Source organism: Typopeltis vanoorti, chromosome 18 (genome assembly GCF_054136105.1).
Source record: "Typopeltis vanoorti isolate ZY-2024b chromosome 18, IOZ_Tvanoo_1.0, whole genome shotgun sequence".
Classification (NCBI taxonomy): domain Eukaryota; kingdom Metazoa; phylum Arthropoda; class Arachnida; order Uropygi; family Thelyphonidae; genus Typopeltis; species Typopeltis vanoorti.
This window is the reverse complement of record NC_143566.1, coordinates 48,458,799-48,471,639: the sequence shown is the minus strand read 5'-3', so window position 1 is coordinate 48,471,639 and position 12,841 is coordinate 48,458,799. Positions and strand designations below refer to the sequence as shown.

The 12,841-nt window shown below is 37.8% G+C and overlaps 1 protein-coding gene across 1 annotated transcript; it reads left to right on the top strand.

Annotated features, from left to right (window-relative positions):
• The first annotated feature begins 7,888 nt into the window (after positions 1-7,888).
• LOC150096640 (uncharacterized) lies at positions 7,889-10,271 on the top strand. The gene has a single exon (XM_090408338.1). The coding sequence runs from the start codon at positions 8,740-8,742 to the stop codon at positions 10,087-10,089; it is 1,350 nt and encodes a 449-aa protein (XP_090264464.1). The 5' UTR covers positions 7,889-8,739; the 3' UTR covers positions 10,090-10,271.
• The last annotated feature ends 2,570 nt before the right edge of the window (positions 10,272-12,841 follow it).

Sequence of the window (12,841 nt, the reverse complement as noted above, 5' to 3'; positions counted from 1 at the left end):
AAAAAAAGTTCACATTTACTTTTCCAGAGACTAAATTAAATAGTAATTTTAACTGTCCTAACGAACAGAATACTAAAGTAATAGTAAGTACTTCAGGGTTAACAAACATGACTTGCATCTTCTGTTTATAGAGTGGGACATATTTTTGAATATCGAAATCTGCTCCCAAACTGACCTTTAAAAATGTGCTCAGTAAAGAAATATAAAATTGAGAGCTGAGCAACTGTTGATAGCGAATTTTTCAATATTTGCCAGAATCATTTTTTAAAATATATTGTACGTAATGCGACACATTTTGCTTCCAAGTGTAATCGGAATATCGTTTTTGATTAACCGTAACTATAAACTCCTGCATTAATTTAGTATAATTTCTAAAAAGCCTTTTTTACTTTGATTAACGGGCTATAGAATATCCCAATCGCTGGAGAAAACCACCACTAACGGCTAAGCCTAACCAAAAAAAAAAAAAAAAAAAAATGCACACTTCCTTGTATTCAGTTTGTAGTCGCACTGCCAGTTAATATTTTTTTTTAAATGTGACTCCTATCCACAAACTTTGTGACGTAAAATTATCCTCATTTCCTAACTTTTAGAGTAAGACGCCCAAAGTGTCAGCATGTGGAGATTACTTTTGCGATATTTAAACGACGCCAAACAGTGAAACCCAGAGACTCCCCCCCTTCCCCCAAGTGTATTTAAATATGCAACCGCTGACTTCGTTTATTACAAACAATTGCAGTTAAATATAAATTTCGTATTTTTTAATCATCTTTCAAGGTAAACAAAGTTTTTAGCCCGCCCCCTCTTTTTTTTCATATTTGTTTATTTGATTATGGCACAATATATATTTTCAACTTACAGTTAGACTGCTGTTTGTTTGTTTTTTAATTGTCTCCCATTTCCTAAATTATAATTTTTAACTTTTGTGCTTGCTTCAACAAAAAAAAAAAAGTCATAAAGACCATTGAATTGCATTTTTGGCAACCATGGAGTCGAATTAGAGTTTTCCATGCTAGTGAAGGTAGAAACTAACTAGAATAGTTTTTTTCTGACGTCATCTGAACAGCAATTTTTCAAATTAACTCGAACTTGCTGACTTCCTTAATTCTTTCTCTATTATAAGGACACCTTGCTTGTTCTTTGCACTTAAATTGAAGACGATAGAAAAACAGTAGCCACTACATTTTTTTTTTCTTTAATTAACTCAGCACAGGATTTAATAGTACATATTCACAAATGATTGGCTCTCCAGGAGCAATCGTCCTCTGGGGAGTGTAAGCTACCTGAATCACGGAGGTTGAGGGGAAAAGAGAGCCTTGCTAAAGAATTCAGTCGTGAAATGTGCTCACAGAGTAAGAAATATTCCTTACAAGCATCACTTTTTATGCGCATATATAGAAACCAGGATTATTTCAAACATTTTCTGCACACCGCACATGCGTGGCTTGTGCGATGATGTAATACTTTCACGTCAACTGTGCGCCAGATCGAGTAAAAACATTGCGTACTAATTTTTTTCTGGTATTTTTATTTTGCGAAACAAGACTTCAAAATGGAGGAAGAATCTGGCTTCTTTGCTGACTAAATCAGTAGTAGTAACCACTAGCATAAAAGTATGCAGGACGCCTCAGAGATTGCATCTCAGCAAGAAGCGCTGACTTTTGGAATATGTTTTACTGGCGATGCAGTTGTTTGAGGTATCTGTTATTACATGCTACAGACAGTTCAGTGGGATAACAAATTGACAAATATCAGCAAATCACGGAAGGGTCGATTTTGTTTTGTTGCCAAAACCATCTCTGCATAGTCTGAGATTGTTATTCTGGATATTAATTATTAAGGAATAGTAGGATTTTAGTTGTTCATAGTAGAACTGTAACCCTCAATCTCTATGTATCATACCAGCACAGAATTCCAAATATCGGTTATACTTGGATTGATACGTTGCTTTTTTTTTTTTTTTTGACTTTCTCTGGAGCCACCAGTGACCTGTGTCGTGCATACTGATATTCGATTAGTAGTTCTGGCAATTCTATGAAGATAAGCTTACACACACACGCGCGCGCGTCTTTAATTAGTTGGTTTGAAGACAAGTAAGGTTCTAAATACCTTGGCATTTCGGGAGTCCTGATTTGAATTCGTTAAAATACCATTGGGACTAACTGTCATGCTAGATCGGATTAAAACGGTTTGTAAATTGTATTTACCTTATTTTGAAGTCGTTCATGAAATATCTTCTGTATTATTACAATTCGAAATTCAAATCGGTACCAAACCAAATACGACTGCTGTAGGAGCTTCGTCTTAAAACAGATATAAAGGCTGCTCCGTGCCGTGGAAATTTGAGACATTAGTTACATTACGATTATCTCTATTAATCAATTGAGTTTTGTATATTCAAAACTCAATTTACCCTTTATTATTTCGATAAAAGTAAGCAAACTCAAAATGCCTTGTTTGCTTTGTTTTATGCTCCTAAATTTGAATCGTGTTTTGTTCTTGAGATGATGCGAGACAAAATCGAGCCTCATCGATATTTGTGCTAAATCGCATCTGTTATAAACTATGATCCATATAGATCTTGGCTATTATCGTAATTTGAAAATCTCATTTAAAAAATTAGACTGATATTCCATTGGACATTATTTCTCCAGTCTTTTGATGTTATTTTGCCGGTTCACGTTTGAAGTTCAGTATACAGTACAGGAAACAAAAATACTGGTTAGGACGAGTTGCACAATATAATTAGTCTTCTCTCTCTCTCATTTGCATGTAATTCTTTATGATCTTAGAGTTGCTATAACAATATGAAAACATTAGTTTATATCTTTTTTCTAGGTTTAAAAGCTCTTTGTATACCATAATAATAGTGACTTTTAGAGGCCAATTTTCATTCAAATGAAATTAAATTCCCAGGAATCTGATTCATATGAGCACTTATTTTATAATTATTTCCTATCACCTACATTCAGAATATATTCTATACATTCTTTTACAATTTCCAGCAAATAATTTCGACGATTTTTCCCAACTCGAAGGCCGTTTAACGTATTCATTCCCTAAGTCTTCAGCATCCAAGCCACACGTGGTTATCAAATTTCTTTTTCGCCCTATCGTTCGTTAAATTTCTCCAGTGAGTTGTAATGATCGTGTACGTTGACAGATATAACCAGTAAGAGTTTTATTTCTAACGGCAACTTGGGATTTCTTTGCTGTTTTCTTAGAAGAGGTAGGGAAAAGGGGGGAAAAAAGTGCCCAGCGACTCGAAGAAGCGCTCTGAGTGTTTTACTTTCTCTACACAGACCTTGTTCGATGTTTTTTCTCTGCCTGCTGCCGTATTTTAGCTTTAGGTTTGGCCTTTTTTTTCCTATGGGGGGTCCACTTTTTCCCCATCACAAGATAAATATTTTCTTTATCCACTAGCAGAAGAGCAGCACCGCTAAGGGTGTATTGGCACTGGTTCCATATTATGTGTATCCTCCTATTTTCCCCTCCCCCAGCACTTGTCCCTCTGATAGCCTATCTCTACAGTCGTTCGCTAATGATACTAAGCGGGTTGCCGAGGTTCTCATAGCGTTTTTATTCTTTCTGAAGCTGGGAAGTGAGCTTCGTCGATATACAATGATTTTTTTTTTTTTTAATTTGATAGAAGAATACCTTAAGCCTTAGGTTGGTATTTGTTGACTTTTATCATTTATACTTCTTTCATATGGGATTTCACAGATACCCAATTATTTTTTTAATTGATTAAAGTTAGGAGAAAATTCCGACTGGTTAATAATGTTCAAATCAATAGCTAAAGTATCTTGATCTACTGTTATCGTAGCAGAGAACTTCGAGATTATCCCCTAGAACTGAATTTTGATTTTATTTTTAAAGCGAGGAAATCAGCTTATGAAAACATAGTAAATTCAATCCACACGGGCTATATGTACAAATTATAGCATGAAATAATTTTAATAATTGCCCATGAAGTTTAATTGGTAGGATTGAATCCCGTTTGGCTATTCATTTTTCCCATGTTGAACCATCACCCTGCTTGTTGGAGGTAGGACGTGTCCTCAAAAAGTTCTGTTTCCCAGTTATCTAATCCTGAGCTCAGGCCCTGACCTAGATGCGAATTCTATCTTGGACACAAGGAACATTTATGAAGGTGAGTTAACTGACCTCATAATGGGAAAGCAGTACCCCTTAAACAGACAAATCGACTGAACACCTCGATTGATCCCTCGACCTTAGTTAATGGAAGAGGTGTATGATAGAATTCGAATTCTAAGGCACAGGAATCTACTCCTGCATTACCTGTGCGACTATATCATCAATTCAAATCTTTGAATTAATTTTCTAAATTCCAGTCAGCCGCTTAGAAAAAAATACTAGTATTTGGCTTCCCTAGTTGTTTAATTCCTTGGTGAGTGTCTATGACGAAATTAAAGTCATTCCCCCCCCCCTCTATCTTCTTTTCCAAGGGTAGCTGTAAGACGAAGTGATGTGGGAGCGTCATATTTCCTTGACACCTTCTCTCGGTTGTTGAGTTGGGGGTGGCAGAGATGTCCTCCTAAATGTGCAACTAGCTGGCGAAAAGCCATAAATAAACCCTAACATCGGACTAAGGGTGTTGTGTTCTATCAGTACTGACAGGGTCTTGACACTTCGCCCCTCTCGAAGGGCTGCAAGGAAGACGTGTTTTTAATGTTTGCTTGTCTGCATGGGAGGCAAGAGATCTTTACATTCTCGTTTGTCAGCTGCCTGGTTTGGCTAGTTTATATTATTAGAAGCAGGAAATTATGTAACACACACCCACACACACTCAGCTGGTTTGATCAGACAATCGTCGTCCGGTTTCATATAGATTCCGATGAACACAAAGTTTCTTTAGATCGATCTTGACATTTTTCTTCGTCTGGTATGGAGTTCCCCTATCGCTGATTCCGCATTGATCGTGAAATAACTTTTCGCCGTTCACTTTGTATCTTCATTTTTTTTCTCATTTCATTTCATTTTTATTTTGTTTGTAAAAATAAAAGACTACAGATCAGATCCCTACATATATTTAAATTGGATGAATATCTCCATTACAGTTCACAGTACTTAAGTACTCTTCTGATGGCTGTTTCTGATATTTTTGTTGTTTAGTCCAATACTGCCACACAGTAGCGCACTCAGGATTTATTTATTTTTTTTTTTTTTGGGGGGGGGGGGACGAGTTGAGTAGACGAAATTTGAGAATACACACTACGCATATCATACGACCTATGACTGAGCATCTGCAATGATCGCTAATTCGTAAGTAGTATTGAAATAGAATACACGACACAACATAAATTAAAAAAAATGAATTTTAATTAGGAAAAGATTTTTGGAAAATTTTCGAGTGTTTTTTTTTCTTTTTCTTTGGGGGAAGGGCCCCTTCCCCCCCCTCTGGGTGCGCCACCGCTGCTACAACTCTGCAAAGTTAGGTAAACCGCACTAGGTTATCTATTATATGAATCGCTTCCATTATGGAATTGTACTATGGAGACAATTGCAAGGACATATTGTATGTCCATTGGTTAGAGTAACCTGAGTCCGAACCCTGTCCGAAACGAGAATAAATATAAGGATTTTTCAACCGAAGGTAAAATAACTGGTTTCATACGGAGTGCAAAATTTCCCTACTAAGCAGACAAACTTCTGAGAACATAATGGAGTTAACAGATATAGGACACCCGTCTTGTGGTCTTATCCCTAAACAACCACGAAAATTCTGTTAGCTGATGAAAATTATTTTTTTTTTATTATTCAAATTAAAAATCAGAAGCCAACTATAAGGAGTTTGAAGGTTCTTTCTCAATTTGTGAAAAAAAAAAAACCCTCTAAAATGTGGCTTTCGAACTATGTAGGAATCGCTCTTATTTTGCCATTTATAATCTTCCTGGTCATAATACTGCTCAGAATAATAAATATACCTCATTAAACCGATTGTTGAGTTTAACTTAATCTCATTGCTTGCTGTTAAACGTTAGTACTGCTATAATATTTATCGAAGTCTCGTCTCTTCTCGCGAGAAGTTGAGAGACTGGGAAGTCAATAATACACTTCATCCTTAGAGGGCCTCGATGCTCGAGTAGTGTCAATTCCCACACGTTTAGCAGATAGTGATCTAGACAGTAGATGAAATGTAAACACACAAACGAAGCAAACCCGATTAGAGACATAAGGGAGAAGTCAGAAGATTACACAAAACGGGCCTCTTTATCATTGCACTGTTTACGGCAATTCCTTATCAGGCTCGTTGTTTCTACTTGGCATTTATAGGACACAAATATGTTTTATTTACTCGAGCTGTTTGTTCTCTGATTCAACCGGAAAGATTGATACCGTTAGAGGGCGCTGCAGAAATTGTCAACAATTCCTTTAGAATGGAGCGGAGTTGTTTGTGAACAATTATAACACTTGAGTTTTATCAGCGTGTACACGTACCGAAAATTTCTTTATACCCTGATCATTGGCGAAATTTAAGTTTGAATAATAATAAATAAAAATAAATAAATAAATCCCTGTCCTGAAAGTAATTCACAATCTACTCTTGTTCAAGTATATTTAGCAGACGTAGTATTTTTAGTGCACATGCGCAGATCGTTCTTGTCTGTAAGTGTTGATCGTAGAATGTAAACTATTTTCAGACTTATAATTATAAATCTTATAATAATTATTATTATTATTACAGTTCTGCGTGTGAATAAATAAATAACTTGTTTCAGACATCCCTGACTTATATAAGCAGTAAGTAAATAATATATTATAGTAGCGCACTGGATGTTTTTGTTCCCTAAAGTCTAAAGCAATGAGACGCACTGGATATTAATTAGGTCTAACTTCTCAGACCGGGTCATATTTTAGCATGTTATGACAACATTCACTAAATCTCGTAAAAATTGATATGCACGTGGCCCCAGGATTGCCGACTGCTGCTCGGTAGCTATTCCTTAACATTAATTCCCCGATAAGTATAACAAATATTTGGCGTTTTATTTTATTTACTTTTTTTTTCTTTCATGAAATACATTCTTTTGTATTTGTTCCCGTAGCTTCCACTAGAACGATGGGAATAGAGACAATAAAACTACCCTTCTAGCCACATAAGAGCATTTAATGGTTAACAGTTGAAGCGAACATAGATTGCATAGTCAATGAATCCAAACTACACGATTAAACAAGCTCAAAACACTCGAATCGCATCTATTTCAGTTTCATGTAAGTGTGACCGGAACTTGTACTACATTTCCGGTCTGTAAAAGGCCAACACGTGCAAAATATAACTCAAAAGGAAGGGAGTACAAAGAAAAACAAACTTGACAGAGAAGACTTTATTTATTCAGGGTGGCGAAGTAAATATTCCGGCAATACAAAGAATGCCCTTTCTAGTATAGTTACGTACATGGGGGGGGGGAATTGATTTCGTGACGGAAACGAAGTTCTAGTGTAAGATTAGTTTAATATATTCGCAAGACATACTAAAGTGACAAATGAATCAAACTCAGTGTGTTTGTACCCAATAGGTGTCCGCTAGACAGCCTTTAAGGAACCCCGAAACAAGAAGCAAAAACAAAAATCCCACACATCTTGGGTGGGCCCGGATAATGAGCTGTTAAACTCTTATAAATAAAACGAAGAGCCCGCTGCTTGCTGATTGGACACAGTCAGTGGTTGTCATAGCGACACGAGTGTTTAATTGACGTGTGTGGGCTGGTCGGACAATACACCTTCTTGACGGGCTGTTTGTTCTTCGTAGCGTTTATGCTCTCATCAAAAACTCAACTTTGACCTTAGAAAAACAACAGCAAGACATAACATTCAACAAAGTCTCGCTATGTTGTATATATTACGGCCGACGGAGAGCAAGGGGGTCATCGATTTAAACGGGGACGGTTATAAGGCTTTTTCTCTAGTTAAGTGCAGCTACAGGAAGGCAAAGTACTTTTGGGTTTGGCGCTCCTTCGCCGATTGCCACCACCATCATCATCACGAAGAGAAAGCAGACAGCAGTTTCTCTCTGCCCGGTTCGCCTTAGTGTCGATCGCCCCTTGGAGTGTTTGTTCACCAGCCTCTAACCTTCTCGTTTCCCCGCTTTTCCTAATCAAAGTGTGATTGATGTGTTTTTGTAACAAAGACCGTGTGAAATGGCAACACTGAAATGGCGCGAAAACCAAACGATCCAGTGGTTTATTTTACGCGGGTGTTGAATCTGAAAATACGCGGGAGAACAAATATTCCTCGAGGCAGACCTTACGTCTGCTAATTTCACAGCTCACAGGACAAGCAAACCTATTTGGCCCACAGTTGTTCATTCCCTCTCTCTCTCTTGTCTCATTCCGTGTGTGTGTGTGCGTGTGTGTATATAAACCCTTGGATAGCACGGAAGAAGAAGACATCGTGTAACTCGTCGCCCGATAACAGAGACCACAATTTATGACGGCCGAGGCTTCTTTCCCTGTTGGCCACTAGACAAACACACACACACACGTGAGCCATCCTGTCTATCGGTTGCTGGTGGATGATAGCCGGAACTGATAAACTCATACTCCTAGAAGGTTCGCGTAGTGTAATCGGGGTGTGTATAGCGCGGAGTTGGCCGACTAGCGATCGCTAATCGTCCCGTCAACAACACGACACTGTAGGGTTTGTTTGTTTTTTTTATTTTTATTTTTTAGAAGTTCATGGTTACTCTGTGTGTTGCCATCGTGAGTGTCCACCGGTATGAATTCGCCTGCAGGACGCTACTATAATCTGTTTAACGAACACCGCAGTTTCTTATACAATCCCGTACTGTATCCCCATGCTGCTGCAGCGTTGCGGAGTGATGTCACCACCTTTACGTCGCTGGGTTCGTATGACATTTCCGGGGTGCTGCCGACGGTGCGTCCTTCCCAACCGCAACCGGTGACCACCGAGCGTCGACAGGACCCTCCTCTTCAGAAACCTCCGTACAGTTATATCGCCTTAATCGCTATGGCTATCCGGAGTTCGTCCGAGCAGAAGATCACACTGGACGGTATCTACAAGTTCATCATGGATCGGTTTCCATATTACCATGACAACAAGCAGGGATGGCAGAACAGCATCCGACACAACCTGAGTCTGAACAAGTGCTTCATCAAGGTGCCCCGCGAGAAAGGGAAGCCGGGGAAAGGCAGCTACTGGACTCTGGATGCGAACTCCGAGGAAATGTTTGAGAATGGCAATTTTCGGAGGAGGAAGAGAAGGAATAAAACCCCCTACCAAACCCCCGATCCTGTGACAGACGAGAAGTCTCGACCTAATGTGACTGTCGACGAATTTACTCTTCATAAGAAAAAGAAATCCATCGGAGTGGATCCTAGTGCGGTGGCATCCTCGGCCAAAACTATACGAGATAAGCAACCCGATTCGTTGTGTAGATCCGACCTGAGGCAGATTCCGTCGCGACCTGCGGTCATTGTCAACAAGGTCAGTGCGGAATCGGAAGTCGCTGACCCTCATTCTGTGTCCAGATGTGCTGGTGACTCCAAAGTCATGAAGCGGGAGCCACCAGAAGGCATCGTTCCGGCCAGAACCAAGTCGACGTCTTTCACCATTGACAGCATCATTGGCAAAACTCCTTCCGAGGAACCGTCAGTAAGGACTGTGTCGACTTGTTCCGATTCCGTCATCTGCACTTCACGGACTGCAGATAATCGGTGTACCAGTGCTGGTGACTGTGTCCGGACAGGTCAAGCTTACTGCAGTGGTGGCCGTTCTGGGTCTCCCCGGGCCAAGTGTGCGGCACTGGAAGAGAGATGTCTCGCCTATCCCGTTACTTACCCTTCCGTGCTGTACCCCCACTTTGCCTTCGTTGCCGCCAACAAGCTGCCATACACCGCCGCTACTACGCAAGGGTTAGTCCACAGCTGGTCTCCGTTGATTCTACCCTCGGGAATTCCCGAGACCATCTCTCCCACCCCGGCAGCTCCGGCAACGTTGTCTAGCAGTACGATCACCCCTTGGTATCCCGTCATCACAGGTTTCGACTCCGCCGTGAACACCCACAGCTGGAGTCCTCACCGAGAGTGTTCGCCACAAGAGACTTGACGGTAGGTTCCCGTTTTATCAAGTAAACACCACCCTGTTCTGATGTAGGGGCTCAGGGTCCCCAGACTTTTTGCCTAACTGTCAGTGTGTTGTGTAATGTGGTTCAGTATATCCTTGTCTCCGTCCTGCACTCATTTTGTAGCCTCGTTCTATATTAAATACTGTGTTGGTGCCTTGGCAAAGTCTCTCTCTCATTCAAACTATTAATGCATGCCAAATATACGTAATACTTTATCTGAATACCACACAGATTGGGAGAATTTCGCAAAAACTGTAATATTACACTTCAGAAATAAAGCATATTTCTAAAAGTGTCTAGACAACTTGAATAGCTAGAATAATATAGTGGAGGGAATTTTCATTCAGATCCTAAAGGAGATTTAAATATTAAGGATATTTAAACAAGTATTGGCAAGAATGAAAATTCAAAGTAACAATTTGTGGTTTAAAAATATTGCTAGAAATAATAAGAATTACATATTAAAAGTCAAAAATTGCCAAGCTTTTTGATATTATTATGACTGGTCTTTGGGCAATAGAGAGAAATTAAAAAAAAAAAAAATCTCTTAGCCTAGCTAATTATATTTGTGTGACTAATTTAGAATTGCTCTATCCAGTACCATCTTTATGATTTCAGAAACTAGAAGCTGAAGATTGTGACTTCTGTTGCAGTTCCCCAAATGATAAAATGAAGTGCATTTTTTAATAATAAATTAGTATTAATTATATACAATAATAAGTCATAACAAATATTTGATTTTTTAGAAGCCCAGATTTTTAGGCTTATGTTTAATTTAGACACCAACTTTATATTTTGAAATGAATTGCTATAAACAAGTAAACGCACGGTGCCGACAATTAGATAAACTTCAGAAAAATTATGTAAGTTTTTAGTTATTTAAAATTTCCTTATTGGAGTGCAAAAATAGATTAGAGAAGAATCATTCAGCACATACTTGGAAAGGAGGGAATTCAGGTAATGTTAAGTAAGTAGGCATTTTCATAGAAACTTTATTTTCTTTAACGATAAGCTACTGTGTTTTTAAAGAATGTTAACAAAAACAAAATCCTGCTGAGTGCTAAAGGCAAAACTGGCATTTATGGTAGTCATCCCCCCCCCCCCCCCTTCAAAAAAAAAAAATGTTGACCCAGAAGTCTCGGAAAAAAAGTTCGGTATCATTTCAAGGCAACCTTTTGTCAGTTAAGGAGAGAATAAAATTGAAACGGCAACCAAAAAGTAAAAATTTAAAAAAAGTTTAACAATATTTAATTCTTACCTATCCTTTTGTAAACTAACTTTTAATCTTGAAATTATGATCGCCTCAGAACCTAAAAATTTATGTATATATATATATATATTAAAAAAGTAATATAAATAAACGAAATAATAAAAAATCATGTGTCAACAGAAAAAAAGGACTGGTTAGAGCAATTGAAAATGTCTGTTTCTTTCATTTATAAGTTTTAAGAGCGCAGATAAACTGAATGCATGAGAATCTTGGAATATTTGATGCTTGTGCAAGAGTGATCAGAATAACCACAAAAACGTAAAAACTATGCATATATTCTTCTTGTCTAAACTGAACAGGTTTTACAAAAGCGGAAATTGTTTCAATTTGTTTTTGTTTTTTTTTACACAATCCATGCATATAATATGACGGATGCATGATTACATCCATCTCTATGTGACATCATACATATATTCCGCAATTTACCAGTGGTAAATTGCGGAATTATTTTATTTTATTCACATTAGAAAAAATGATTTAACCTATATTTTAGTAGTAATGGATATAATTGAGTGCCTTGAAGTAGAATGCTCTTGAAATATTTTTTTAATTCGATGGTTGACACCATAGTGCAATCCATATCATCATATTACAATAAAGAATAAGTGAGTTTCTAAAAGTCATTGTGAATCAATGAAGTCATTGTGAATCAATGACTTTTACAAATGTTTTTATTTCGTGTTTTTCATACCAATCTAATTCATCGAAAGGAGAAAATATTAACTAGCGTTATGTGATTGTGTTACAGCTTTTTTATTTATTATTTATTTATTTATTATGTTTTTTAAAAGTTGAACAGTTTAGTATTCAGTATATTTAAGGTATTGAATATTTTGATTCAATGTGATTTTGAGTACAAGCAATAGCCAAAAAGTTCCTTATGTACGTCTAATAATTATGAAATTATCAAATCTTTTAAAATCTACCGTCACTCTTGTCGCAAAATCTTTTTCTAATGATGACACTTCAGAACTCTGGTTATAATTTCCTGTTGATTGGTTCACCACATTTTGTGGCTTGTTGATGAGGCATTCTTTTTGGTGCAAGCTGAAATGTGGGTCTGAATTAGTGGTGGAAGCGATTTCAATAATGTTGTCATAATGCAACGTATCCAAAACCAAGTATGAATTTAGAAACTGTCTCTTTAATGGTGTATTTTGAGCTGTGATGTGTGCTTCTATGCCGAATGTACCTTCGTAGCAGGTCTTGACATTCGCTCATTGATTGGAAAGACCAATGGCTTTTCCAGGGCTTTGCAACTTATGTTGGTTGTGTGTGGGTCTCAATAAGGATTTTACTTCCTTCAATCAGGTAAACTGCACGATTTTTACAGATATAATATACTCATACTCTCCTAGTAACTGATAAAATTAGCTGAACTGTATATATTTTCGAGATATCTCAGTTCTCCAATGATGGGTTCAAAATTTCTCGCTATCCCTAAGTTCCATTGGGAGTGGGTT

Bases quoted from the DNA above. Each gene is read 5' to 3' on its own strand.
- LOC150096640 (XM_090408338.1), top strand. From the start codon at position 8,740: ATGAATTCGCCTGCAGGACGCTACTATAATCTGTTTAACGAACACCGC.